The sequence below is a fragment of the Macaca nemestrina genome, chromosome X, assembly GCF_043159975.1.
Source record: "Macaca nemestrina isolate mMacNem1 chromosome X, mMacNem.hap1, whole genome shotgun sequence".
NCBI classification, from domain to species: domain Eukaryota; kingdom Metazoa; phylum Chordata; class Mammalia; order Primates; family Cercopithecidae; genus Macaca; species Macaca nemestrina.
This window is the reverse complement of record NC_092145.1, coordinates 52,911,762-52,939,086: the sequence shown is the minus strand read 5'-3', so window position 1 is coordinate 52,939,086 and position 27,325 is coordinate 52,911,762. Positions and strand designations below refer to the sequence as shown.

At 40.8% G+C, this 27,325-nt stretch overlaps 1 protein-coding gene across 1 annotated transcript; it reads left to right on the top strand.

Annotated features, from left to right (window-relative positions):
* Positions 1-1,479: 1,479 nt before the first annotated feature.
* Positions 1,480-21,108, top strand: LOC105499801 (nuclear RNA export factor 2-like). Its single transcript, XM_071088527.1, is given in 20 exon segments — positions 1,480-1,615; positions 11,061-11,241; positions 11,485-11,617; positions 12,216-12,299; positions 12,411-12,515; positions 12,634-12,714; positions 12,823-12,892; positions 13,051-13,139; positions 13,260-13,367; positions 13,554-13,663; positions 15,362-15,398; positions 15,806-15,874; positions 15,953-16,008; positions 16,156-16,263; positions 16,380-16,438; positions 16,547-16,662; positions 16,774-16,816; positions 17,493-17,565; positions 18,058-18,240; positions 20,844-21,108. Coding segments are annotated over 20 exon segments (1,974 nt in total). The 5' UTR covers positions 1,480-1,611.
* Positions 21,109-27,325: the final 6,217 nt, after the last annotated feature.

The window sequence follows — 27,325 nt, the reverse complement described above, 5'->3', positions numbered from 1 at the left end:
TTTCTCCTAGGAGCAGCTTGCGCAAGTACTTCAAGGATAGCAGAAATATAAAAATGCTCAAGTTTGTGATGGGGAAGACTGGGCAAGGTAAGGGGGTGTGATGGGAACAATCACAGGGGCCAAGGACCAGGGTGTGGCAGCACCCCCAACCCCAAATCCTTGCTTCTCTTCTCTACAGACCTGCGGGGGCAGCTGCTGAAGCACACAAAACATGACATTGTAGACTCCCTCAGTGTGTTGTCCAAAACTCAACATGACATCAGCTCCTTCCTGGTGGACATAGATACCAGAAGGCGAGCACCTGCTTCCTCCCTTGGACAGGCCCAGAGAGCCAGAGGTGGGTAGGAGGTTAAGGGGGATCTTGAGCACCAAAGCTCTTCCCTTTCAGAAATGGATGCTCTACTTTTCCGTCTGTGGTGTGTTGAAAGAAGGTGAGTGTCTGTAGAGTCCCCTCCCCAAATCCCCCACTGCTCCCTCCCCCTGGCTGGGCTCCCTCTCAGAACTCTCCCAGCTTCCCTGACCCCTTTTGTTCCCTTCCTATTCACCCTGTGTTCTTCTGTTCCCACTGTACTCCCAAAGAATTACCTGTCTTATTTCTAAGTCATAAATTTAATAAAAGTTTAGAAATACTTGCTATATTGCCAAAAGAAAAAATATTAAAATCTGAAAAGCTGGAAGAACATATTTGCAAAGGTATTGCAGACTTTGTGTTAATATCCCTGTGCTAAAGGACTTTGCTTACCAGGAGAAAGTGTAACAAATATCAACAGTTAATTTCCCTGAAAAGCAAAATGATTCTATAATAAACATCTGCATCCAAACCACATTTGGTAAAGAAATGAGAATTAAAGGATGTCACAGTATGTGAAAAAATCAGTTTGCAGAAAATTATGTGACTTCAAATTCTTAAAAGAATATATATGTATAGTGTGTGTGTGTATATATATATATGTATGTTTGTAACTTACAAATATTTTAAGGTAGGTAAACATCTGCCTTGCATATCTAGAAAGTGTGCACCAGATTGGTAAATAGACTACAGTGAATATCTTTAGGTCATCGTGAGGTGATCATATTGATAGAAGGTGCAGAATGACTTTATTTTCAAAATATACATTTTGTAGTGTTGAATATTTATAATTAGGCAAACTTGAGGGACAGCAAGGAGCTGGTGATTCTGCAAATAAGTTTTCTCCTCTTCCATAAAGAAATACAATGTAATGCATTGGACAGAGACTGAATAGCTGAGTTCTCTGTTTGTAACAAGTACCTGGGTCCGAGGCCCTGTGATTGTAGCTAACCAATTCTGCAAGAGTATCTCCCTTGGAAACCGCTCCCTGGGGGTTAGACTGGTAGTGAACTTAGGGGGCAGTAAGAAAAGTAAGTTCAGTCTCGTCTAGCCCCCAGAGGTCTCCTCTCTATGCCTTTGAAGAAGGGACTTCCTGTAAGGACTCCATCTTGTCCACTAACAAAATTGCTTGGGACTTGCTCTCACCTTCTTGTGCTGCCCTCCCCAAACTTCTGCAAACCCCGAGCTCTAGACCACACAGATTCCCTTTAAGAGAGCCCTGTGAGGACATTGGTGAAACGTCACTGCCTTAAGGACACACCATGGGTAAGTTGGTCAGCATGAAGCCTTGGCTTTAGGTTCCCACAGGGCAGGAGGGACTGAGCCCCCTCCCCACCTCCATTCCAACCCACATGACACCTAGCGGACTCTCCTTTAAATGGGAAGTAGCAAGAGCCAAGGCTGACTGTTTCCCACTCTCTTGAGGTCTTGGACCTAGTGGGTCCTGACACATCCATCCTGGCACCACATGGAAAACTTCCCCTCCTGTGGTTATGGTAATGGCTGAGCCGAGATGTTCCCCTGGTTAGGGGAAAGGTCTGAGTCATGTGATCCTCTCTGGTCCAGGATTTGGGGAGTGAGGATTGTCACCTGAGGTGAGGGATATTGGAAAATAACATTCTTGAGATTTATACTAGGGGTGGAGGAGGGGCAGGGAACCCCCCAATAACCTCAAATTTTCAGCAGCCATTCAAAGTAGATTGTATTACCACTATAGCGTTTTTGAGGCTTGTTTTATAGGTCAGCATATAATCTGTTCTGAAATGTTGCGTGTGTTGTCATATGCAGTGTTCTTTCTGTTAAGTAAATTTTGTTCATTTGTTTGTTTTTTGAGACGGAGTCTCGCTCTGTCGCCCAGCCTGGATTGCAGTGGCGCGATCTCGGCTCACTGCAAGCTCCGCCTCCCAGGTTCACGCCATTCTCCTGCTTCAGCCTCCTGAGTAGCTGGGACTACAGACGCCCGCCACCACGCCCGGCTAATTTTTTTTTTTTTTTTTTTTTTTGGTATTTTTAGTAGAGACGGGGTTTCACCGTGTTAGCCAGGATGGTCTCGATCTCCTGACCTCGTGATCCGCCCGCCTTGGCCTCCCAAAGTGCTGGGATTACAGGCGTGAGCCACCGCGCCCAGCCTCTGTTAAGTAAATTTTGTTAGTCGTGTTTTTTAAATCTTCACCTAATGGATTTTGTGGCTGTTTTATCTGTCATTCACTGAAGTATATTTAAGTTTCCTACTGAGAATGTGGGTTTGTCCATTTCTTCATTTACTTCTGCCAGTTTTTACTGTGCATTTTTTTCTCCATTTACTTCCATCAATTTATTGCCATGTGTATTTTGGCTTTGCACTAAAAAGTACATACAAATTTGTTTTATTAACATCTTTATGTTGAATTGAACCATTTGTCATTACAAAATATCCCTTCTTCTAGTAATGTTTTACTGAAAGTATTTTTTTCTCTTATGAATAGTTATAACAGCTTTCACTTGGTCAGTGTTTTAATGGTACATTTTTTGCCATTTTTTTCAAATGTCCTGTGTTTTGTTTTACGTATGTTCCTATTAAGGAGCATTTGATTGAATTAATTTTTAATTGAGTCTTATGATCTCTGCTTTTTTATTTGAAACCTTCAGTACATTACACTTAACATAATTCCACATATAATCTGGCTTAAATATAACATTTTCTTGTTTGCTTTACATCTATTTTCCTATTCTAAAGTTCTCTTTTCCTTTGTAAAATTTAAAATTATTTTTAAATTATTAATTTTTGCCTCATTTGGATTGATAATGTGACGTTCTTCTGTCATTTTTGTAGCCTACCTTTCGGATTACAACATCCATTCTTGCCTCTAATGTACGTTAGTTCTTTTACATATCCTTGGACAACACAGGTACCCTCCAATATTTTAACTATTATAATACCCCTCCCAGTATATTGGTGTGCATTTTTAATTATATGCATTTATATATTTAAATTCCTTTTAAAAATTATTTTTAATTATTATCTTAAGTTCCGGGCTACATGTGCAGGATGTGCAGGTTTGTTACATAGTTAGACGTGTACCATGGTGGTTTGCTGCACAGATCAACCCATCACCTAGGTATTAAGCCCAGCATGCATTAGCTATTTTTTCCAATGCTCTCCCTCCGCTAATCCCACCCCTCCAACAGGCCCCAGTGTGTGTTGTTCCCCTCCCTCAACAAACTGATGCAGGAACAGAAAACCAAACACTGCACGTTCTCACTTATAAGTGAGAGCTGAACGAGAACACATATTTAAATTCTTTAAAGACATTATCATTGTGTTATATAGTCAGTATTCATTTAGATTTTCCTACGTATTTGCCAATGTAATTATTCTTCATTCCTTCTTGTAGTTACGTGCCTCAATCTGGGATCATATTTCTTTGGCCTGAGGATGAATCTTTAGTTTTGACTGGTGACAAATTTCCTTAGCTTTTGTTTGCATTAAAATGTCACAAGTAGGGCTGGGCGCGGTGGCTCACGCTTGTAATCCCAGCACTTTGGGAGGCCAAGACAGGTGGATCACTTGAGGTCAGGAGTTTGAGAACAGCCTGGCCAACATGGTGAAACTTTGTCTCTACTAAAAATACAAAAATTAGCTCAGCGTGATGGTGTACACCTGTAATCCCAGCTACTCAGGAGACTGAAGCAGGAGAAGCACTTAAACCCAGGAGGCAGAGGTTGCAGTGAGCCACGATCGTGCCATTTCATTCCAGCCTGGGCAACAAGAGTGAGACTCCAGCTCAAAAAAAAAAAAAAAAAGTCACAAGTAGCCTGGAAAACATGGCAAAATCCTATCTCGACAAACAAAAATTAGCTAGGCATGGTGCATGCCTGTAGTCCAGCTACTCTAGAGACTAAGGTGGGATATCGCTTGAGTCCAGGAAGCAGAGGTTGCAGTGAGCCAACTACATGTCACTGCACTCCAGCCTGGGCAGCGACAGAGTGAGACCTGTCTCAAAAAAAAAAAAAAAAAGGTCAGAAGTGTGAAAAAAAAATCACTTAAAGTGCTTTTTTCTATTTTCTCACTCCACAACAACCATCAGCACAGAAGACTTCTGTGATCAAATGTGTGGGGGGGAGTTTTCCCCACCAACAAGCAAGCAATCAACTTTATAGTAAACACCTGCTGTGTGTCCGCTAATTTAATTTTGATAGCGTCAAAATTAAATTAGGTTACCTGGAGATAGCATCAGATCCCACAGGTTGGGGGCTCAGTCCCCAAGACTGGCCCCCTCCTTCAGACACCACCCATCGGAAGTCTGGGGCTCCAGAACTTCTGACTGATCGCCTTCAAGTTGGAGTTCCTATGACCCTCTTTTTGAATGTGATTAATTTGCTAGAATGGCTCACAGAACTCAGGGAAACACTTACATTTACCAGCTTATTATAAAGAATATTGCAAATAATGCAGACAAATAGATGTATGGGGCAAGGTAGCGGGAAGAGATGTGGAGCTTCTATGCCCTCTCCAGGTGTGCCACCCTCCAGGAACTTTCATGTGTTCATCCATCAAGAAGCTCTCTGAACTCTGTCCTTTGACTTTTTATGTAGGCTTTTTATGTATGCATGACTGATTAATCCATTGGCCATTGGTGACTGACTTACCCTTCAGCCCCTTGAAAGTCCCAGCCCTTTAATACTGCCTTGCTCTTTCCAGTGACCATCCCCGATCCTGAAGCTACCTAGGGACTGCCAGCCTAGCATACAAAAAGACTTCACTTTGGAGTTTATAAAAATTTTAGGAGCTGTATGCCAGGAAACAGGGTTGAAGATCTAATATATGTTTTGCAATATCACAGATGTTTATTTAACTTCCATTTTTGTATCTTCAAAAAAAACCGGAAATTAAATAAACACACAATTCTAGGCCTACGGCTATTATACTTTAGCACTCTGGATATATAACATTACTTTCTTCAAGCTACATTATTTCTGTTTAAAAATTACATATCGATCCAGTCTTATTTTGGCTCATTTGAAGATAACCCATTGTTTTGATTTTACTTTGAATATTTGCTTTTTTCTTTGGATTTCAACAGCTGTACTATGATGGACCTGGGTTTGGTTTTCCTCATGCCCCACTGTACTTGAAATATACATTGCTTCTTGCATCTGTGACTTGGTATCTTTTGTTACTTTTTGAAACCTTGAAATACTGCTTTTGCACTACTCTCTTTTCTTCCTTCTAGAACTCCAATTAAACATGCTTGGTGTATTCACTGTATCTCCTTTAATTTTGCCCCATGTCTTTTTGTATTCTTCATAATTTTGCGTCTTCATACTTCATTCTGGATATTTTCTTCAGATCCTTCTTTCCAAACCTCCTTGTTGTTCAAGGAGATGTAAAAGAACTAATATGCATTAGACTGGTAAGGCAAGAATGTATATTGTAATCTGAAGGGTAAAGACCACAAAAGTATATCTGTTATGTTATGCTGCTAATCGCAAAATTGTTCTTAATTACAGTTATTGAATTTATGAATTCTAGAAATTCTGTTCATTTTAATATATTTTCCAATTCTTGGCTGAAATACTTAATCTTTTATATTCTTGACAATAATGCCATTATCTGATTATCTGGATTTTATGTGTTTTTTATTGTCCTTTTTATTTTTTATTTTTTGCTTGCTTGGTTTTTAATCATGTCATTTTTATCTCCTTCTAGATTTTTTTTTCTGGGAACCATATATAATAAATTGTAGATTTATTTATTTCAGTCTTAGGATGAAGTTGTCTTGCTCCAGGGAAGATTTTTTTTCTGTCAACTTGCTACGTTGCAAGGAAAACCCCAAATCTCTTTAATCTCATTGATCATTGAGATGATTAATTTGGACTTCAGTCCCTTGGAGGGCTGGTCTATTTCTAGTTTACCCGTATTTACCTGACATAGCTCTTAGAGGTTCCTATCTAAGCCTGAGTGGTTTACCAAGGTCCCCTCTCCTTGACATACCCAACTTCATATTTTATGCTCTTAGCTCTATGACTCTGTGGGAATTTGGTACAAATTCACAGCATTTTAGCATCTTACCTATATCCTCAGGAATCATCAACTGCTGCTAGAAAAAAATCAGCCCCCAGGATTGGGATTACATTCTGAGTTTCCTTTTTTCCCCTGGTATTTCCCCCATAGCATCTTATTGTATCATTAGCTTTTTGATGCCTTTAAATAATTTTTAATTTTAAATTATTTTCCACACTTTTCTAGTTGTTCTCAGTTGGAAGTTTGGTGCAACTTAACTAGTCTCTCTTTGCTGGAAGAAAAACTCGGTTTATTTTTTCAAATGCTGAGTTTGGTATAGCTCTTATTATCCTCATTATTATCTTCTTTACTGTGTCTTCTCTCTAATGTTTGGAAGACAATGTCACAGGAATGGGAAAACAAATGTAATGTGCTTTCCATGAAGTTTTCCAGATGAACCTATATGGCTAGCATGGATTCGGTATATCAGAAGTTTTTCTCGTTTTATTGTATTGCCATTGCTCATCCTCATCTTATGCTTCCATCCTTGAGTGTTTGCCTCTTGTTTATGAGACTGTCAGGTCTCTCAGCCTTCAACTACTCTCTGATATCTCAGCCACTCCCCTGATAATAAATTCTAGATCCTTCTCTTCCCGCCATCCTCCTGACTAATTATGAATATATACATTGAGGGAATGTTTTTCAAAATATAAACTTTAAAAAGGGCAATTGTTTTATCAACATATACACATTTTCAAAATGGTTGGTGAACTGGTGAGAATATAAGCTCATTCACTCACTCTTGATTAACATGCAGATAAGTATAAATGTATATTTTAAATGCCACTTCTAAAAATCTCTTAAATTTGAAAGCATTCATGTTTTGACCAAAGTAATCCACTTGTAGAATTATTGCAGGAAAAAATGTAAACAAATAATAGAATGTATATATAATCCTATTCTTCATAGCATTGTTTACAGTAGCAAAACTTTGGAAAGATTTATTAAAATTTGAAATTTTATTAGTAGATTAAACTTGTGACAGATTATTATTTTTTTTTTTTTTGAGACGGAGTTTCACTCTTGTTACCCAAGCTGTGATCTCGGCTCACTGCAGCCTCCACCTTCTGGGTTCAAGCGATTCGCCTGCCCTAGCCTCCAGTGTAGCTGATATTACAGCCATGCGCCACCATGCCAGTCTAATTTTGTATTTTTAGTAGAGACGGGGTTTCTCCGTGTTGGTCAGGCTGCTCTTGAACTCCCAACCTCAGGTGATCCACCCTCCTCGACCTCCTAAAGTGCTGGGATTATAGGCATGAGCTACCGTGCCCGACCTGTGACAAATTTTAACTATAATAATAATCGAATGCATAAATTATATTAAAGTCAGAAATTGTTATTTCGATATTTTAGAGAATATGAAAAAGGTAAACTTTGAACTAATCATATTTATTCTTTCCTGAGCTTTCAGCTCAGTGAAATTCAACCATCAGTTCTTGCTCTGGTAAACAGGTGACCTTAGCTTTAATTTCCACAATGTCTTTAAAGGAAAGCATATTAATTTGATAAATAATAAAAATCAATTAGGTATTATTTCTGAACATGCAATGATGTAAAATGTTAACTGAAAGAGTAGGTTACAGATATTTTTACAATATGATTGCAGTTTGAAAATATATCTGTGTATATATAACATATTCAATAGCATACAAGCATACAGCAGCAAACATATTCACTTATCACGTCTCTCTCTGTTTCTATCTCTCAGTCTCTCTGTCTTTCTCCCTCTCTCTCAAATTATTTGTTAAAGAAACTGGGTCTTTTGTCATACATTTGGTTCATTGCCTATCCACAATGATGAAGTCCTAAATTGCTGCTGAGGCCTGATCAGATTCAGGTTTAATGTTTGGCAAGAATATTTCATAGGTGGTACCCATAACAAAGTACATGATATCTGGTTATTTCCCTTTTTGTGATTTTTACAAGGCATTAATGATCATTGTATAAATTCTTTATTTAATTAGAAGTTTTTGAATGACGATAGTCAAATTCTATCTTGCCTTCTTCATATATTAGCTAGAATATTCCTATAAAAATAAAATTTCATCAGTAATTGGCTACCTTTATGTATAGCTTGCACAGGGAAGGCAAAATAAATATTTGATTCTTCCCTTTTATTTACAAATTTTCATAAATATAAGTTGGTTTCCTGGCATCCTACAAATGTCATCAATAAGGATCTTCTTGGTTGTTGTTTTTGAGTATCATTATGAACTCATGGCTTTTTAACATATTGATGGGATTCAAACCCTTGTTATAAGATTTTTGAGCAGGGGAATGAGAAGATTTGACTTATGCTTCAAAAAAATCACTCTTCCTGCTCTGATGAAAATGTACGGTGAGGGAGCAAGTGTAAAAGCAGAGGGACAAGTTGGAAGGCAGTGTAATTCAGGAGATAGATGTTGGTGACCTCGCCAGGGTAGTAGCAATGGAGGGAATGAAAAGGGGCCAGACTCTGGATATATTTTAAAGGTAGAGTCAAGAGACTTTCCTGATCAATTGGATGTGAAATATGAGAAAAAGAGAGCACTCCAAGCTATCATCAAATTTTGGGGACTGAACATTTCTGGATCAAATGCTCTAACCCACATTTAATTTCACTTCCAGGGCCATACAGGGAAAGTTCCAAAGGTTGTGAGTAACAAGACTATCTTGACCATGGGTCACACAGTGAAAGCAATGACTTTTCAGAGGAGTTCATCTGAGGCCTGGTCATAATAAGTATATTGTAAAGTGATCAGGACTGAATAGAATGTTTACTCGCAAGTATGTCCTGAGATAACATGGAGTAATTAATATATAATACATATAAAATACAAACTTATGGACGGGCACAGTGGCTCATGTCTGTAATCCCAGCACTTTGGGAGACCGAGGCAGGCAAATTTCTTGAGCTCAGGAGTTTGAAACCAGCCTGGGCAACATGGTGAGACCCCATGTTTACCAAAAATTAAAAAAAAAAAATAGCCTAGCATGGTGGTGTGCACCTGTGGTCCCAGCTACTTGGGAAGCTGAGGTGGGAGGATTCAGTGGAGCTCAGGGGGTGGAGGTTGTAGTGAGCCAAGGTCATGCCTCTGCACACCAGCCTAGGTGACAGTGTGAGACCCTGTCTCAATATATATATATATATATATATATATATATATATATATATATATATATATATATATAAAATACAAACCTAGAGAATCTTAAATTTAGATGCTAAAAGGAAGTTGGCTTCAGATAGTCTAATTTCCTTAATCCCCACCTCCAAAACCACTAGCATTACCGTTGTTTCAGTTGAATGTGATAAAAATAAAATATCCTTTGTGAATACGCTTATGGGAAAGATAATTGATACTATCTTGTAGATGTAAATTAAACTTCCAAATCTTGCCACATGGTGAATTGAACATGTTGGTGGGGAATACGGAGGGTGAACAAGGAAATTCCTAGGAGTAAATACAGTGTGAAATATAACTGAAACACTTTATAAGCATTCCTGAGTCCACAATTATTTGATAAAGTAGACTTGCTAGCAAAGAAAACCAATAGAAACAAAAAGAATATTACATAATGATAAAAGGATCAATCCACCAGGAAGACAGAATGATCCTACTTGTGTACACACCCAAACGGCAGAGGCTCAAAATACATGAAAGAAAAACTGATGGAGCTGAAATAGCCAAGTCCACAGTTATCATTGGGGCATTCAACATCCCACTCTTAGCAATTGATAGAATTACTATATAGAAAATCTACAAGGTTATAGAAGATCTGAATAGTATAATCAATACAATAACCAGATCTACATGACATATATAGAACATTTTACCCAACAACAGCAGAGTACACTATTTTTCCACATGTCTTCTAACATTCATGATAGACCATGTTCACAGACATAGCCCATGTCCTGGGCCATCAAACAAACCTCAATAAATTTAAAAGAATGAAAGTCATACAGAGTATTCTCTCTGATGACAGAAAAATCGCTAAACACTTGGAAACTATAGTTGACACCATTTCTGATCATTGTTCAGCTCCTTGTTATAGAAGAGTGGAGGTTAGAAGCATTGTCTTCTCAGCTGAAAGGCATTTTAAGCTCAGCAAAAAGAAAGCTCACTCTGTGTATTTCCAGAAGAGTATTGCTGAGGTCAAGGCTGGAAGCAGAGAGACAGTTTAGCAGAATGATGCATCAATCCATCCTGTCATGAAAGCTTGCACTAGAAAAGACAGTACAGCTTGCTGATTGTTAATAAAATCAATTTGGTGGCTGATTGCATTTGGGAAGTGTGAGAGAGGTTGCCTATCAGGTTTTGGTGAGGTTGTTAGACTACAATGGCATAACAGAAGGCAACATTTGGATCCTTCCTGGGGTTTGGTTGATGTCCAGTCTAATCCATGAACATTCACACTCTGTTCTTTATAAATCCTGCTCCATTTTCCAAATAGTTCCACACGGTTACCTCCTCCTTTAAGATCTCTTCCCTAATTGTGTCATTTGTGAGAAAAGGCTCTCCTATCTGGACAGGTAGAGGAGTTTGCTTTCTGGGGTTTGTGTGACTGCTCTATTAGGGCAGGTTGGCACTTTGCTTGCCTTACTATTATGTTAGGCCAAGAAATGGTACATGGTATATGACCACTGATTTGTCTTTGAACTTTTATTTTTGTTCCTAATTTCAGAACACAGTGATGGTAGCAGCTCTCCTCAAGGAGAAAATAAAGGTCGAGATTCTTCCCAGGGGAGTTTTGGAAAGAACTTTCATGATGAACATGATGGGTATGAGCTCCCACCTCCCCACCTTCAGAAGGAAGATGAAAATGTAGAGGTGGGGGATGTCCACGAGGACCCCCAAATAAGAAAGTAAGTGACCAGGCAGGCTGGTTTGCACATAGCAGCCCCTGGGACTTTGTAATTCTTTCACTCTCTGTAGTTTTATTTTTCCTCTCCTTGAAAAACTGAAGAATGCTAGAAGTGAAGTAATGGCTGAGAAATCCTAATTGCAGACCTGGTTTTAAGTGAGTTGAGGGTGTATGAAAAACTGTGTCACATTTCTATGCATTTCTATACATTTATAGACATATCTTTTTATCCATTTCCCTACAGCAACCCCTCTACCTTACAACCCAATAGTAGGAGTGTGGAATGCCGTAGTGAATACCAAGATAGAATTCCTCCAGAGAGAGAAGTGGAGAAGAACACACAGAATGGAGACCTGGGGACCTGGTTCAAGGTCACAGTGAGTGTCCTGAGAAAATGCAAAAGCTGTGCAGGAAAGGTGGGTCAGGGAGAGTTGTGTTAATCACACGTAGAAATACTAGATATTTTTCTGAGGACGGGGGGAGTTAACATCTAAGCACAGGTTCAGAAAAACAATGTAAAGGGAACAGGCTGACTGCAAGAGGACACAAGAGGTTGTCTAAATGCAAAGGTGGAAACTACTGCCAAGAAGATGGAGCAGCTCTCCACAAGATGCCTCATGGCTCAAGCTAAGTGTAGCAGTGTTGAGTTTCTGGAGTTCTTGTCAGAGGTGCAGGCTGGATCTTCAATAGGTAGAATCTCCTAGCACCTTTTAAAAAAAAAAAAAAAGGATCATTTAGAACATCTGAATTTTATTATCTGGGAGGTACATTTGGAATAGAGAGAAAAGGACAACTAGGAAATCCATGTCTGGCAAAAAAAAAAAAAAAAAAGGTTGAAATCATGTTAATGGTCCCTATCTTAGAAGTCTTTTAAAGCTCCATTAGAAGGTTAGAATAAAACACTTAGTTGGATTATTTTCCAGACTTAATTCCATGTTGTCTCTCTTCTATCCTATCCCTTCTTCTCACCATTAGATTCCCTATGGGATAAAGTATGATAAGACTTGGATAGTGAATTCAATCCAGAGCCATTGCAATGTCCCCTTCACTCCAGTCGCTGTAAGAGAAGATGGTGAAGCCAGATGAGTGGGCACAAGGGAGGGGGAGACGCCTGACTCAGCAGGAGCCACTGGCCTCTGACACTATTGCTCTTGCCTTTATTCCCTGTAGTTCCACTACAACAAAAATCAGGCCCACTTCTTTGTTCAGGATGTTAGTGCTGCCTGTGCATTAAAGAAAGTCAACTGCAAGATTCATGATGAGAAAAACCAAAAGGTATATGTCAACAACACTCCCTATATGTAGTCTCTGGGAAGGAGGACAGGCCAGGGGCTAGTCTTTGTCTTTTTGAGATTAGAGGTCCTGGTGCTTACCTTGCCTTGCCTTCTTGCAGGTGTTTGTTTTTGTCAATCTTTCTACTAAACCCCAGTCTATGCAGAAAATGTTGAAACCAAAAGAGATGGCACAGCTAAAGGTAATACATACTCAAGGCACCTCTTCTTCCCCCGCACCTATATTTCCCTGTCATGACCACCACACCACCAGAGCCTCAGAGCTGCTTTCTTCGTCTCTGTCTCTGCAGTTGACCCTGAACAAACGATATGATGTCTCCCAGCAAGCTCTTGATCTCCAGAGGCTCCGCTTTGACCCAGGTATGGCTGACAGCAGCAATTCTAGGGCAAGTAGGGGCAGAACAGTCTGCCTGGGAGGGAGATTTATATGGATGGCAACTTTGGGACGGGTTGGTGCTGGTGCTGGTCCAGTCAGGCCCCTCACAGCCTTCTGCTTCCCTTCTCTTGGCTTCCTGGAGACTTGGTGAAACATCATATTGATATAATCCTGAATCGAAGAAACTGCATGGCTGCCACTCTGAAGATCATTGAAAGGAATTTCCCTGAGGTGAGGCCTTAGGCCCAGTGCTAGTATTTAATTAGAGGGGTGGAAGAGATGGGGTGAAAGGCAGATTTGTCTCCAAGCCTCGAGATAGTATCCGTCACTCTAACTGTTCTTACCCAATAGCTATTATCTTTGAACTTGTGTGACAACAAACTGCACCAGCTGGATGGCCTGCCTGACATTATAGAGAAGGCTCCCAAAGTCAAGACCCTGAACCTCTCCAAAAATAAGGTGAGAAGGGGGAGCCAGATCAACTTTGGATGGAGGGTGGATGGCAGTATACACCAGGATAATGGCAACAAGCAGGCAGAGGTACCTGTGGGTGACTGTGAGGGCTGGGGGAATTCGGGACCCAGGGTTGCAGGTGTCTCTCTTTCCCTGGCCCTCCTTCTCCAGTTTCCTCCCCATCTTTCTTAGCTGAAGTCAGCATGGGAGTTGGGCAAGGTGAAAGGGCTGAAGCTCGAAGAGCTATGGCTAGAAGGGAACCCCTTGTGCAGCACCTTCTCGGACCAGTCCGCCTATGTAAGGTCAGTGGCAACCCCTGTCGCCCCTCCTGGGCACCTTTGCTACCTGGGTGACTGAGCTGTGTCTGAAAGTGCCCTTCTGCAGGAAGGAGCGGCCTTGGTCCTCTGGGAGAACCACAGACCTCCCCTCCTACTCTCTCTCTCTCTCCTCTCTCTGTGTTACTCACTCATCTGTGCTTAGAGGTCTCCTTTCCTTCCTCTGACATGCTCCCCTTTTCACCTGCTCTGGGGTGTGTTTCCCACCTGTCTCCACCAAGCTTCCTCTAGTGTGCCCTCCATAAGTGTGCTCCAGGAAGCGGGGCTCTCCCACCTCCCCAGGACCAGCAGTATTGAGATGCTGGTGCCCTGGACCGAGAAGACTCCTTTAGTCCAGGGCCTCATGCTGAGACAGGCCTTCCTGCCTCCATGCTGAGATGGGGCTTCCCTCCCCTGTCCCAAGAGGGGTTCTCCTCTTGCTCCAAAAATGTCCCGCCACCTGTCCTGGGCTGACATTGGGGCTTCCCTGCTTCATACTGAGGGCTGAGGCCCTGGGTGGCTGCTGTCATGCCATCTCTTCCTCTGGCCCAATGCCAGGAACTGGGCCCTCCTTGAGGAGAAACCTGGGTTTCCTGAGTCAAGGGACCAGAAGCAGGCCACGTTCCTGAGGCAGGAGTGGAAGGCAGAGGGCCAAGGAGGTTGAGGAGACAGAAGGACAGGCCTCTCAGGGCACTGCCCCTCTTTCCCTCCACACTTCACATCATCCTGCCTGGGCCCTCAGAGGAGCCCTGGGTAGCCTGAGACAGGTAGCATTTCTCAGTCAAGGTGCCAGCACAGAGGGGCACAGGAGTCAGGGACCATCAGAAGAGAATGCAGTGGTCGGGAGAGGGGGTCCCCAGACTCTGAACCCCATGCTGAGCTGGGGCCTGACCCTTCACTCCTCCTGGGAGAAGGTCTCCTGTCCCCGTGGCTGCTCTGTTTCCCATGCTCAGCTCAGACTGAGCTCACACAGGTGAGAAAGGCTCCAGCCGCATCCAGTGGGCCCCAGCCCAACAGGTGCATGTTTTCCTTTCCTGCCTCGGTCCCCAGGGCCAGCTGGGGGCAATGAGGGAAAGGGCTGCAGCAGGGGAGCCCTTTTCTCCTCTATACCTCCCTGAACTCCACCTCCACAGTAGAGCATCTTTCCCTTCCCTTTACTTTGCATCCTGTTTCTCCCTTGTCTCTCCTCTCCTATGTCTCACCTGTCTCTCCCTCCCCTGCCTTCACCCCATTTCTGTTGTCATCCCCCTGCCTTACCCTTCCTGTCTCCTGAGCCCAGCCTCACTCAGCTACCTATCCCAGCATCCTGGGCATCCCTAAGGGCTGACCTGGTCTTGGCCAGGGCCAGGCCAGGCAGATTGATGGACAGCCAGTGGGGTAGCAGAGCCCTGCGCTCCCACTCCATTTCCTGCTCCCTGCGGAGCCTTCTGTCAGGATTTGGACAAAGGGGAGGGAGGGAGGGGGATGAAACCCTGGAGCTCCCAATGCTGCTTCTTGTGGCACTGGAGAAGAGAGTCGGGGCAGTCTAGGTGGAAGCTAACCAGGAGGAAGGAGAGGGAGGAGAGTGAGAGGTGGAGGGGGAGGGGGAGGGAGAGGGAGAGGGAGAGGGAGAGGGAGAGGGAGAGGGAGAGAGGCTGTGCAACTCTGAATTGTCAATCACTTCATTCTATTTTTTGTTATGGACAGTACCATCCGGGAATATTTCCCCAAGTTGTTACGCCTGGTAAGTATTCACTGTCATCATTGTCTCCTCTTACTCAAGTACATGACCTCCATGCCTGCCCTCAAGTCCTTTGGCTCTTGCCTAGATTACATGTTTGTATCCAACCCTCATCCACTTTAGAGGCATAGATTCCTGAAAAAGACAAGAATATTCTCCCTGGAATAAAATGTCCTTGAATACACACAGGCACTCACGCTCACTAATTCACACAAAAGTTGCATCTAATAATATAGATGCTTCCAAGACCCACTGTTGAAGACTCCAACTGTTGTCTTGCTGATAGAATTTTGAGGGGGCAATTTCACGCCTCACCTCTAACCCTTTTTCCCTTCGGGCCTGTTCATCTCCTTGCTCATCCAGCTCTACCTCCCTGGTATGCACTGCTGACTGCCTCTTTCCTTGCTCAGGATGGCCAGGAGTTAGGATCTCCAATTATAATTGGCATTGAAGCCCCTGAGATAATAAAACCTTGTAAGGTAAGGAGGGACCAGATTTGAGATATTGTAAGGGATGTTTTTTAAACCACATAGTTTCAAGATGTCTTTTGATTCCAGGAAAGCTATAAAGGATCTGAGACCATAAAGAGTCTGGTACTTCAGTTCCTGCTTCAGTAAGTACCCCAGAATCCTAAGGCAGTGGAAGGCTGAGACAAGACAGGCCACCCAAGCAAATGTCTATTCATGGATTTAGGAAGTCTTCAAGTTTCATTTGGGGGCCCAGGCCACAGAGATAGCCTATCCCCACTGCTCTTTCACAGGTATTACTTGATCTATGACTCTGAAGATCGAAAGGGTCTCCTCAGTGTTTACCATGACAAGGCCTGCTTCTCCCTGACCATTACCCTCAACCCTGAGGACCCAGAACCGTGAGTGTCACAGCTCTGACTCTGGTCTGGGGCCATGTGGCTCCCCTGAAAAGGCCAGTTCCTGGAAATGTCTGCACTACACGGACCACCCACTCCTGTTCCTCCTCTTCTCCTAGGAGCAGCTTGGAAAAATACTTCAAGGATAGCAGGAATATAAAGAATATCAAGGACCCTCGTGAGTGTGTGATGGGGGAAGATCAGCATGGGAAATGGGGTGGAAAGTCAATAATAGGGTACAGGGTATAGGGTGTGGTAGCCCTCAATGCTTCTCTTTCTCACACAGACCTGAGGGTTCAGTTGCTGAAGCACACAAAACGTGAGATTGTGGACTCCCTCAGTGTATTGCCTAGAACTCAGCATGACCTTAACTCCTATGTGGTAGATTTGTGCATCCAGACGGTGAGCACCTGCTTCCTCCCTCAGTCAGGCTCAGAGAGTTGGAGTAGGTAGGAAGTAGGTAGGTGGATAGGAGGATCATGAAGGCTCTAGTTTTTTCTTCTTCCCTTTCAGGAAAGGATGCTCTTCTTTTCTGTCAATGGAGTATTTAAGGAAGGTGAGTGTCTATAGAGTCTTCTCTCCACATCACTCATTACTCCCTTCCCCAGGCTGGGCTTACTCCAATAACGCTCTCAGCTTCCCAGGTTGCTCTTCTCCCCTCCCCTTGCATTCTTCCTCTCCATTTGTGTTCTTCCTCTCCCGGCAACTTTCTGTTATCTTTGTGTTCTTTCCTTTTTGTTCCCTTCCCTTTGTGTTCTTCCTCTCCCCCAATTTTGTTCCCAAACGTCATTACTTCCTGACCTACATCCATACCTGTCTGCACCTGCACCGCTCAGGCGTTAGGGACACAGTCTGTAGAGTTTGATGGTTCTCATCCCAGGTTGTTACTTTGTGAACTTGGAACATTGTCCTGTTACCTAACCCCTCAGTTTCCTCATTTGCAAAATGGGGTTGGTAAGCTCATCTCCTGGGCAACCGTGTAAAATGAATAAAGCGAACTTATGTTTGTCAAGAGACCTGACACATGTTATGGGGTTCTATCCCTGGGAGCTAATTGTTCCTATTGTTGCCCTCTCAGTCCCTGAAACCCCCTCCTGACTCTCAATGAAAAGTTGTCCCAGCCTGGCTCCCTTCAGGGTGCAAAAAGATTATCTCCCTGACTGGAGAACCCTGTATGAATTTGTAAAGCATATGCAACTGTAAGGAGGTATCATTGTTTGTTGTTTTTAAAGTGGAAGGAGAGTCTCCAGGTTCTGTTCTTGCCTTCACCCGAACTTTCATCTTGACTTCTATCAGCAATTCCAAGTAAGTGCTGTGTTGTGGGTGGGAGTACCCATCCTGTCCTGGAGCCAATGGTGTGGTAATGTGGTGGTGCAGTCCTCGGGATGTTCTCAGTACCATGGAAAGCCAACTGGTAGATCCAAGGAGAGGTCTAGATTATGAGAATACCAGATTCTCTTTTTGGCCACAATACTTACTAATTAGCTGTGTATCTTTTTGTCCAGTTATAAGATTTCTCTGTGAAACAGTCCTTTTCTGAAAATGGGATGTCTACTTATTTTGTAAAGTGTAAATGCATTGGGGTTAAATCTACAAATCTAAGGAAACTGGTAGACAATCTCTCCAAAGGTGGACTCTGCAGCAGGGGTAAAGCCTACCAGCCAAGGAATCTGAAAGGTGGGCAGAGTAGCGGCTTGGAAGGAATGTGGTTCCTCAGTGGCAGTGGAAGTAGGATTATTGTTGAAAGTGTGGGGTTGTCCATTTTTCCAGTTGTCTGAGAGCTTATCTTTCCTTCAGTCTGTATATTGTGAATGACAAGCTGATTGTGAGGAATGCCAGGAGGAAGGAGACCCAGAGTGCCTTCTCCATCCCAGTGCCTGCACCCTCCTCCAGCTCCTTGCCTACCCTCTCCCAGGAGCAGCAGGAAATGGTGGAGACTGTCTCCATCGAGTCTGGGGTGAAACTTGAGCAGTCTCAGAAGTGAGTGCTGGGAGTCTTTCAGGATAGATGTGAGCTGGGAAGAGTGGGGAGTGAAAAACGGAAACTTTCAGTTAATTTGTAAAAATAACTATTTAGATGTTGTGTTTCCAAAAATGAGTGGGCTCATAAAGTATATACATTAACTGTGATAATGAAATTAATTTTTAAACAATATAGAGTTCAGATCACATGACATGATCTTGTATATATAAAATCCTATGGAAACCGCTTAAAAACCCGTTAAAATTAATAAACAAGTTCTGCATTGTTTCAGGATACAAAATCAATATACAAAAACCAATTGTATTATTATATACCTGTAATGAACAATAAGCAAATACAATTAAGAAAACAATTCCACGTACAAAAGCATAAAAATAACGTAGGAACAAATTTAACAACAAAAAAATCCAAACCATTTACTTCGAAATCTGCAATACATTATAGAAAGAAATTAAGGAAGACCTAAATAAATGGGATGATATCCCATGTCCCTGGATTGGAAGAATTAATATTGTTAAAATGTCAATACTCCCCAAATTTATATAGAGATTCAATGCAAATGCAATCCATATCAAAATCTCAGCTGGCTTCTTTGTAGAAATTAAGAGGTTAACCCTAACATTTAAATGAAAATACAATGAATGCAGAATAAAAAATAATTTTGAAAAAGAACAAAGTTGGAGGACCCACTACAAAGTTACTGCAGTCTTACTACAAAGCTACAGTAATCAATCCATACTGAGTGATACAGACCTAAGAATAGACGTATAGATCAATGTAATAAAATGAGAGTCCAAAATAAACCAGAATCCTTACCTTTATGGTCAATTGTTTTTCTACCAGAGCGCCAAGAAAAAGTCAATGGGTAAAGAAAGAATAGCCTTTTCAACAACTGGTGCAGGCACAACTGGATATCCACTCACAAACAATGAATTTGTATCCCGTCATATGCCATATACAATAATAAATCAGAAAAGCCAAAGGCCCAAAAGTTAGAGCTAAAACTATAGAAATCTTAGAAGGAAACAAAAGAGTGAATCTTTGTGACCTTGAATTAGACAATGGTTTCTGGCATATAACAAAACACACATACACACACAAAATTAGATAAAGTGGACTTTTCAAAATTTAAAACTCGTTTTGCATCAAAAGGCACTATCAATAAAGTGAAAAGACAACCCAAGAATCAGAGAAAATATGTGCATTATTATATATTTGATAAGGGACTTGTATTCAGAATATATAAAGAACTCTTGGAACTCAACCATAAAAATGAAAATAACCCAGTTAAAATCTAAACCACACTGAGGTATCACTTCACACACAGCAAGATGGCTACCATTTTTTGAAACTGAAATAACAAGTGTTGATAGGAGGAAAGCAATAGGGAGAGCTGTGTTAAAAGATACAAAATTACAGCTACATAGGAGGAATAAGTTCTAGTGTTTTACAACATTGTAGGATGACTATAGCTAACAATAATATGTAGTTTCAAATAGCTAGAAGGAGGATATTAAATGTTCCCAACACAAAGGTAAATATTTAAGATGATGGATATGCTAGTTACATTCATCTGCTCACTGTACATTGCATGTATCAAAGCATCATTATGTACCCCGTAAATATGTATAATTATTATGTCAATTAAAAAAATTTTTTTAATGTTGACAAAGCTATGGATAAATTGGAACCCTCATACATTGCTGGTAAGAATGGAAAATGATGCAGCCACTATGGAAAATAGTTTAGTAGTTCTTCAAAATGGTAAATATGGAATTACTATATGACACAGCAATTACACAAAGAGTGATGAAAACTTGTGTTCACACAAAAACTTGAAAATGAATGTTTACTGCAGCATTATTCATAATAGTCAAAAAGTGGAAACAATCGAAATATTCATCAATTTATGAAGATAAATCAAATGTGATATAACTATATAATGAAATATTACTTGGCAATAAAATAGAAAGAAGTTGTGATACATGCTATAACATGGATGACCCTCGAAAATATTATGCTAAGTGAAAACAGCCAATCACAAAAGACTACATATTGTATGAGGTCGTTTATATAAAATGCCCCAAATAGGCAAATCCATAGAGACAGAAAACAGATGAATGGTAACCAGGGTCTGGGCAAAAAGGGGAATGAGGAGTGACCGCTAACAGGTAAGGAGTATTTTTTTTAAGGTGGTGGAAATGTTTTGGGTAGATGAAATTGTAATGGTTACACAATCTTGTAAATATACCAGAAAAATCACTGAATTGTACACCTTAAAATGGTGAATCCTGTCTTATACCACAATTTTAAAATTGGAGGATAATTTTTAGTTTTGAATTTCTATTCGTTATTTCTTGAACATCTTTTTTTGTCAATATGTATTAAGCCCTTGTTCATTTGAACAACCCGATTTTTCTGCTTTGTATTCTAGTGGGCAAGAATGTCAGCAACAGGCATTTTGGTTTTCCCTAGGCCTTTATTCATTGTTACAATAGTGCTCATATTGGTACATGTGTCCCAGCAAAAAGTAGCATAGATTAAGGGGTGGCATTGCATAGTCAGTGTGTCGGAGATCACCTGTTCTTCTCCCACCCCAGGTGCCTTCAGGACAGTGAGTAGAACTACACCAAAGCTGACCAGGTTTTCACTATGCTCCAGGTGAGATCTGGGAATCAAGTGGGTAAAACGTGGATGTTTCCTGTATTTCAGAAAGGCCAGAAAATTGAGGCCAGGTTGTCTGGGTATGGAACCCAGGGCATCTGGCTCTTTGGATGTCCCAACTCCTTTTCTTTAGTTCCTCTAGACCGAGAGCAAGATCCCAGTGGAGGCCTTCAAGCAAATCCCCTAAAAGGAGCCCTTTGATGTCTTCTTTGTCTTCATTCACATCCTCTTTGTTTCGTCTTTTTACCAGCCTAACTAAGGCCATGCCCAGGACTGGGGTTGGCGGCCTGGCTCACCAGAAAGCCAAAGTTAACTTGCAGGCGAGGTAACATAACCACTCGAAGAACCAGTTGTTCTGTGTATTCGCCCCACTCATGATCACCATTTATTTTCATAATAAAGAGTGATGTTACACATTGTACACTGCATGTCCTGGATTGCTCTTCCCCTGCCCCAACCATGAGCCAGCAGGGCCAGGACTGAAAGACCCTGCATCCCTGTTCATCCCTGGCTGGTTGTAGGAGATACATCAATCAGGCTTGCATTCATAGGTAATTTGTCAGTAAATCCTGATGAGAAAGGGCACACGCTCCTTCCAGAGATGGGCCTTGGCCGTGAGAGACAGTGGGACTCTGTCAGATGCTCAACCTGGAGCCCAACAGAAGCGGGCATGTTACCTGGCACAACGGGGTCTTCCATCCACCGTCCCGACCCCTCCCTTTCCTGAAGGTGCACTATGCGAGGAAGAGTCTCAGGTTAGCATGTGCAGGGGGAGGGAAGATTCAGTCCATCCGCCCAGCTCATTCCTCAGAGAGCTTACACTGGGTGCTCCATGTCCATGTTCTTGAATGGGTTTAGCCACTTGTTTTCACTTCTAAGCAAACAGCAGCAGCACAGAATCTCAGGTTACGGTCATTTCGGTAGGAACTTTCTCAACAACTGGCATTTAGCAGTTCCGAATTGCAGGCAAGAGTTGAATGGGACATTTGCACAATTTATTTTCCACACTTCTGTAATACTTGCACGTTAGACAATCAGCAGGTACACTTTTCGAAATTAAAATAATAGTGGTACGACGTTTTCAAGTCACAATCCTATAGATTATTACATAGGAGAGGTACCACCAGTTTACAAATTATGCCTCCACTTTTGTGTTTGGCATATGTTATTTCCTATCAGTTGCCACTTTCCTACCACTTGCCACTTTTCAATTCTTTATGTACATGTACATTCAGGAGCCATATGTTGGAGTGTTAATCTCTTAAAACTAGGAACTAAGGGGATAGTTGCAATCACATAAAGAATAATGCCAACTTTGTTCTTCCCTATAGTGCCTCAATAGTCAAAGACAAGCTCCTGTACCTCTCTAAGCCTTGGTCCTCTCACCTAGGGAGCAGAGACCACACTGTGCACTTCTCAGCCTCATCGTGGGGACTACAGATGGTCTCACATGTTACTTATCAACCACAGTGTCTGTTCAGGCACTCAGAGCTCAGAGCTGCCTGGGTTCCTTTGTGTGCAGGAATCATGGAACCCATCACATGGCCCCTCTACTTCCTCTCTGTACACCATCAGGCTTCCACAGCCTTGACCTCCTTTTCTAGCCAGCTCAGACCCTGTGGTCTTCCAGTCTCTCATCCTCCTGCCAGTTCCCACAATTCCTTGTGGTCTCATGCTCCTGAGCAAATGCTAACCCTAAAGTCTTCTTCATCACATACAACTGTATACCCAAAGTCACAGTTTCTAAGTAGCAGAATTGAGATGTGAAACTAGACAGTGGGGCCTCAAAGTCTTGAGTATGGAATAGCTGCACACTCATTTAACCACCAGTCTTTTATTTTAATCTCCAAAACATCATGTTGCATGAGCATTAGTGCTATTCTCATTTAAAAGAAGATAAAAATTAGGCCCAGAGGAGTAACATAGTTAATACAACTCAGGATTTTGGTATGCAGTCACTCACCTGGGCGACCCTCAACTCTAACATAGATTCATACTCAATGTAAAAATATAGTTAGACCTGAAGAAGTCAGCACAAGGGAAATGACTCAACCATTTTCCTCTGGTCATGGATAGATGTGCTCTTGGAACACCCCTTTTCTTACTCCAATCTTTAGTTCGTGTGTACACTCTCTCCATTTTTAGACACAATAAGAAAACTGTGGATTTGATGTTCAACTATAGGGTGAAGCAGCAGAGACAAGAAAGAACATAGAATGAAATGAAGGTTTCCAGGGGGACATATATTAATTTACAAGATTAATTATGTTCCTATGGTTTTTCACATTTTATTTAAGTATTAATGCTCTCTGTCTCTCTCACTAACCTCCCATTCCTTGATCTCTCTAATTTTCTCCCACTTTCAGACCTTCTAGCACTTTCTTTCCCTTCCAAACTTGATTGCAGGCTCCATAATTTCATGCACAATTGAGGCAAAATCCTCAACTTCCTTGCAGTGTCAGCAGGGTCACTAAATTTTATTCATGATAATAGCCTGGGAATCAGAAATTGGTAAATGCACACTGGTGCCAGGGACAGTATTTCTATAGTTAACTGCTTTCCATTGAATTGGAACTATTGAAGTTCAAAAGATATATTCTACCCCCTTTGCAAAACAACCAAAAATTAATGGCAAGTGAAAAATTGGAAAAGTATTTGTAACATATTTTAGTGAGAGAAGATTAATATACTGGACATATAAATAAATCTGACTTAGCTGAAAGAGTGATGTCTATGGCCAGCTATTATATATTTCAAAGAAATATTAAACTAATTCAAATATGTACACATTTTAAAGTATATATAAAAAGCAAGAGATAAATACATGAAAAAGCAAATTTCAGAATATACATATAATAAAATCCAACTGATTAAAAAGAATACATATTTACATATTAACATACATATATGAATTTCATTGTTTGAAAATCATAGTAATAATAGATATTTACTTCTAGTGCTTTGTTCATGGTTTCTACAATTCTTCAGTGATACCTCTTACTTTCCTCTATTAGAAAGTATTTTCCTGTTAAATAAGGTATCAAAAGCATCAATCACAAGAAATAGAGAAAAAAATATTAGGAACAACTTGTATTTGTATGTTCTAAACTAAAATGGAACACTTTATTATCAATATTTTAATGGATAAATCTTTCAAATAAAAATACATATATTATACACAAATATATATGGGAAATATAAACTTAGTTTTCAAGAGTGGACATCTTGGCAACACAAGGGACCCTTGTAGTGATGAAACTTCTGTATCTTTATAAATATCAATACATTGCTTGTAATATGTATTAAAGTTTTGCAAGATATTAACTTTGAGGGAACCTATGTAAATACCATAAGAGATTGCTCTGCATTATTGATTACAACTGCAGAATCTACAATTATCTCAAAATAAAATGCTTAATTAAAAAAATGAAGGGGAAATAAACATGTTTGCAGTTTTTTAAAAAAAGCATAGACATCTTGTGGGAATGGGATGGGAAGGAGATAACATGGTAATTTTCTTCTATAAATACATGTCTATTGTATTAGGGGTTATATTTAGAATAAATAATGAATTTTGAAATCTGCAAAAGTAACATTATATTTTGATAACACTGGATACCCCTGCTTGCAAATCACATCCCTAAAGTAATGTTAATCATATATTTTTTAATTTAAAAAGAAGATTGCAAAAAGCTTTTCAGACTATGTATCTGTGTTTATGAATTATGTTTATAGCTCATTGTGTATAATCCCATATAAATCCATAATACCCATAACATTATAGAAGGTTAATGTTAAGAAGGTTGAATACATAACACTTAGACGACCTCATTTTCTCCTTACAATAATCCTAGTTAGGTAATGTCCGTAATCACCCCTCACTGACAATAAACCCATCCTTTGTACTTACCATGTTTTTGAATTGCAATATCATTTTACAAATATATGTACATATATGTTTCTGTATCTATGTATCTCTGTCTAACTATCTATCTACTTATCTATCTATCTATCCACTCTCCTAATAAAGTTCCCATTTACTGCTTACCTGCTATGACAAAGGTCAGAGCAAAGAGGTCACGGTCATGAGTGAACACAAGGCCAATGGCTACAAGGGCATGGCCCACACGACCAAGCTATGGATGTGAGGCAGTCGCCCTCCTAAAGCCACCAGGACTAGCTGTACATCATCCGTCACCAATCTAGAGATCAGTCTAGAGTATTTACCTTCTAGCAAGAAGCAAATGAAGATACAGAGAAAAAACCCTGAATTTTAGAAGCCTTTGTTTTCTCCAGCGCCATTGCCCCTTTCCTCCCCGCCTCCACAATACAACTACCCATGTACCCAAAGCATCATGATAGAGAATGGTTCGGTGAAGGGGAAGGTTAACCTAAGATACTGTGAGTATTCTCAACAGGACAGACATAGAATGCTGAACTAAGCAAAGCCAGATGTAGGTGGAGCCAATTAAGATGATCAAACCAGTTAAAGAGACAATGGCCCTACATATTTTTTGCACACTGGAATACATGTTGAGCAAATTTGAGGCACCGCTCAGATAAGGCCATAAATTTTTCTCCTTATCCTCAACTTAGTGCTAAATATATGAGTACATCATACTCTTCCCAGTATGCCCTTTTCTTGTAGCCACCTGAAGTAACAGGATAGAAATCCACCTAAAATCAGATTCAGATGTCAAGACTGATAATGCCACACACACAGCAAGAGGGTATGAGAAGATTTATTACTAACATAATGAGCCTTCTCAGGAGGGCACGGTGGGCCTCCCAAACTGGTCTAAAAACAGCTTGAGAGACCAAGAATAGGAGACTGACTTGAGATTTGTGTGTTGTTTAAGGGGTAGGGCCAGGGTGAGAGTTCCTGTGCACAATCAGGTGCTTGCATGGTTTGAATCTCTTACTGGTGCTGAAGGACAGAGCACCTAGACTTTCTTATAAGCTTACCTGGTGTGGGGCAGAAGGGAAAGATGCATGACTGAGGCTTAAAAGCTGTCAGCAAATATTTTAAAAAAGAGTTAGACTCTTTATTATATGCTTCCACGTGGAAATTTACTTTAGAAAACGTCATTCATGACAAGATTCTCCTGTAGAAATCCCAGGCATGTGTAATAGTGCTTTACACAAGTGCAAAGAGCCAAGCCTCACTTACAGCAACCCTGTCTTCAGCCTTAACTCACTACCACAGTCTAGTGTCTGTGGTTTCCTCTGGATCAATATGGTTTCCTCTGGATATTCACTGGTTCCTGATGGAAGATTAACGCTCTAGACATCTCTCTGAACTGGTGACTACTGAGGTACAACTGGTCTTGTTTTTGTTTTTGTTTTCTGTGCAGATAACTGCTTGTACCTGTTGACCAGACTATTCACCTCTGGCCTTAAGACTCTAACAACTGCAGCCTCTTTTCCCCGGACCCAGGACTCTTACATCAGTACAGTATTGTAGTAGGTTCTCAGTGAATGATTACATATATATATATACACACATATATATGTACACACATATATACACATATATAAAAAGAAATGAGTTATCTCTCACTAGAAAGATTAAGAATAATATCTATCAGAATTACAGTAAGGAGAAAATAGAGAAAGTTTGTTTTGACACATAGTAGGCCTTCAATACATGTTAGTTTTTTTACTCCTCTCTTCTGAAAATGAGGTGATGTTCACATAAATAGCATAACACTCAGGGACCACAGGGAAATGTAAACACAAAAAGTGAAGTGTACATACTATTATATATTGTATGAGTTTTGGTGCTCTTTTGGAGTGCTATGATATGTTACCTGATGGAGGTGAGAAGAGGGATGGATATTTGGACCATTTATTTTTATTATTTCATAAACATTCCCATCTATTATTCTGTCTTTATATTTAACATAAGAAGTGCACATTTCCATCGAGGTTGAAAAATAACGGTTCACAATCCCTGAATATGCAAAATTCAGTCAAAATGTCTGCACCATTGCGTACAAGAAATAGTAAGTTATCGGTTAATAGTTTGCCGATAGTAAGTTATTGGCAAAACTGTCGCATGTGTCTATTAAATGATAAAACAGAACAGTCAGTTTATAGCTTACCTTGGGATTCTGAAGTGGCATTGGCATAAATCTGTATTAAATTGGCCTTTTAAAATTGTCATAACTTTCCTTGTAATAAAAGGTGTCTAGCACCACCATGAGTGTACTGAAGCTGGAAAAAAATGGTGAGAAGGCACAAGGTTTCAATTTATAGAGACCATCCTTGGGTATAAACAGAGGCCTGTAACGGACAGCCTACAAGGTAATCAGAGGAAGCCTGAGACAAAGACTGTGGCTGAACTCTGTACTAAAGGACAGTCTATTGGAAACAATTCATTTCAATATGCACAGGGCTGCCTGTGTAGACATAAGAC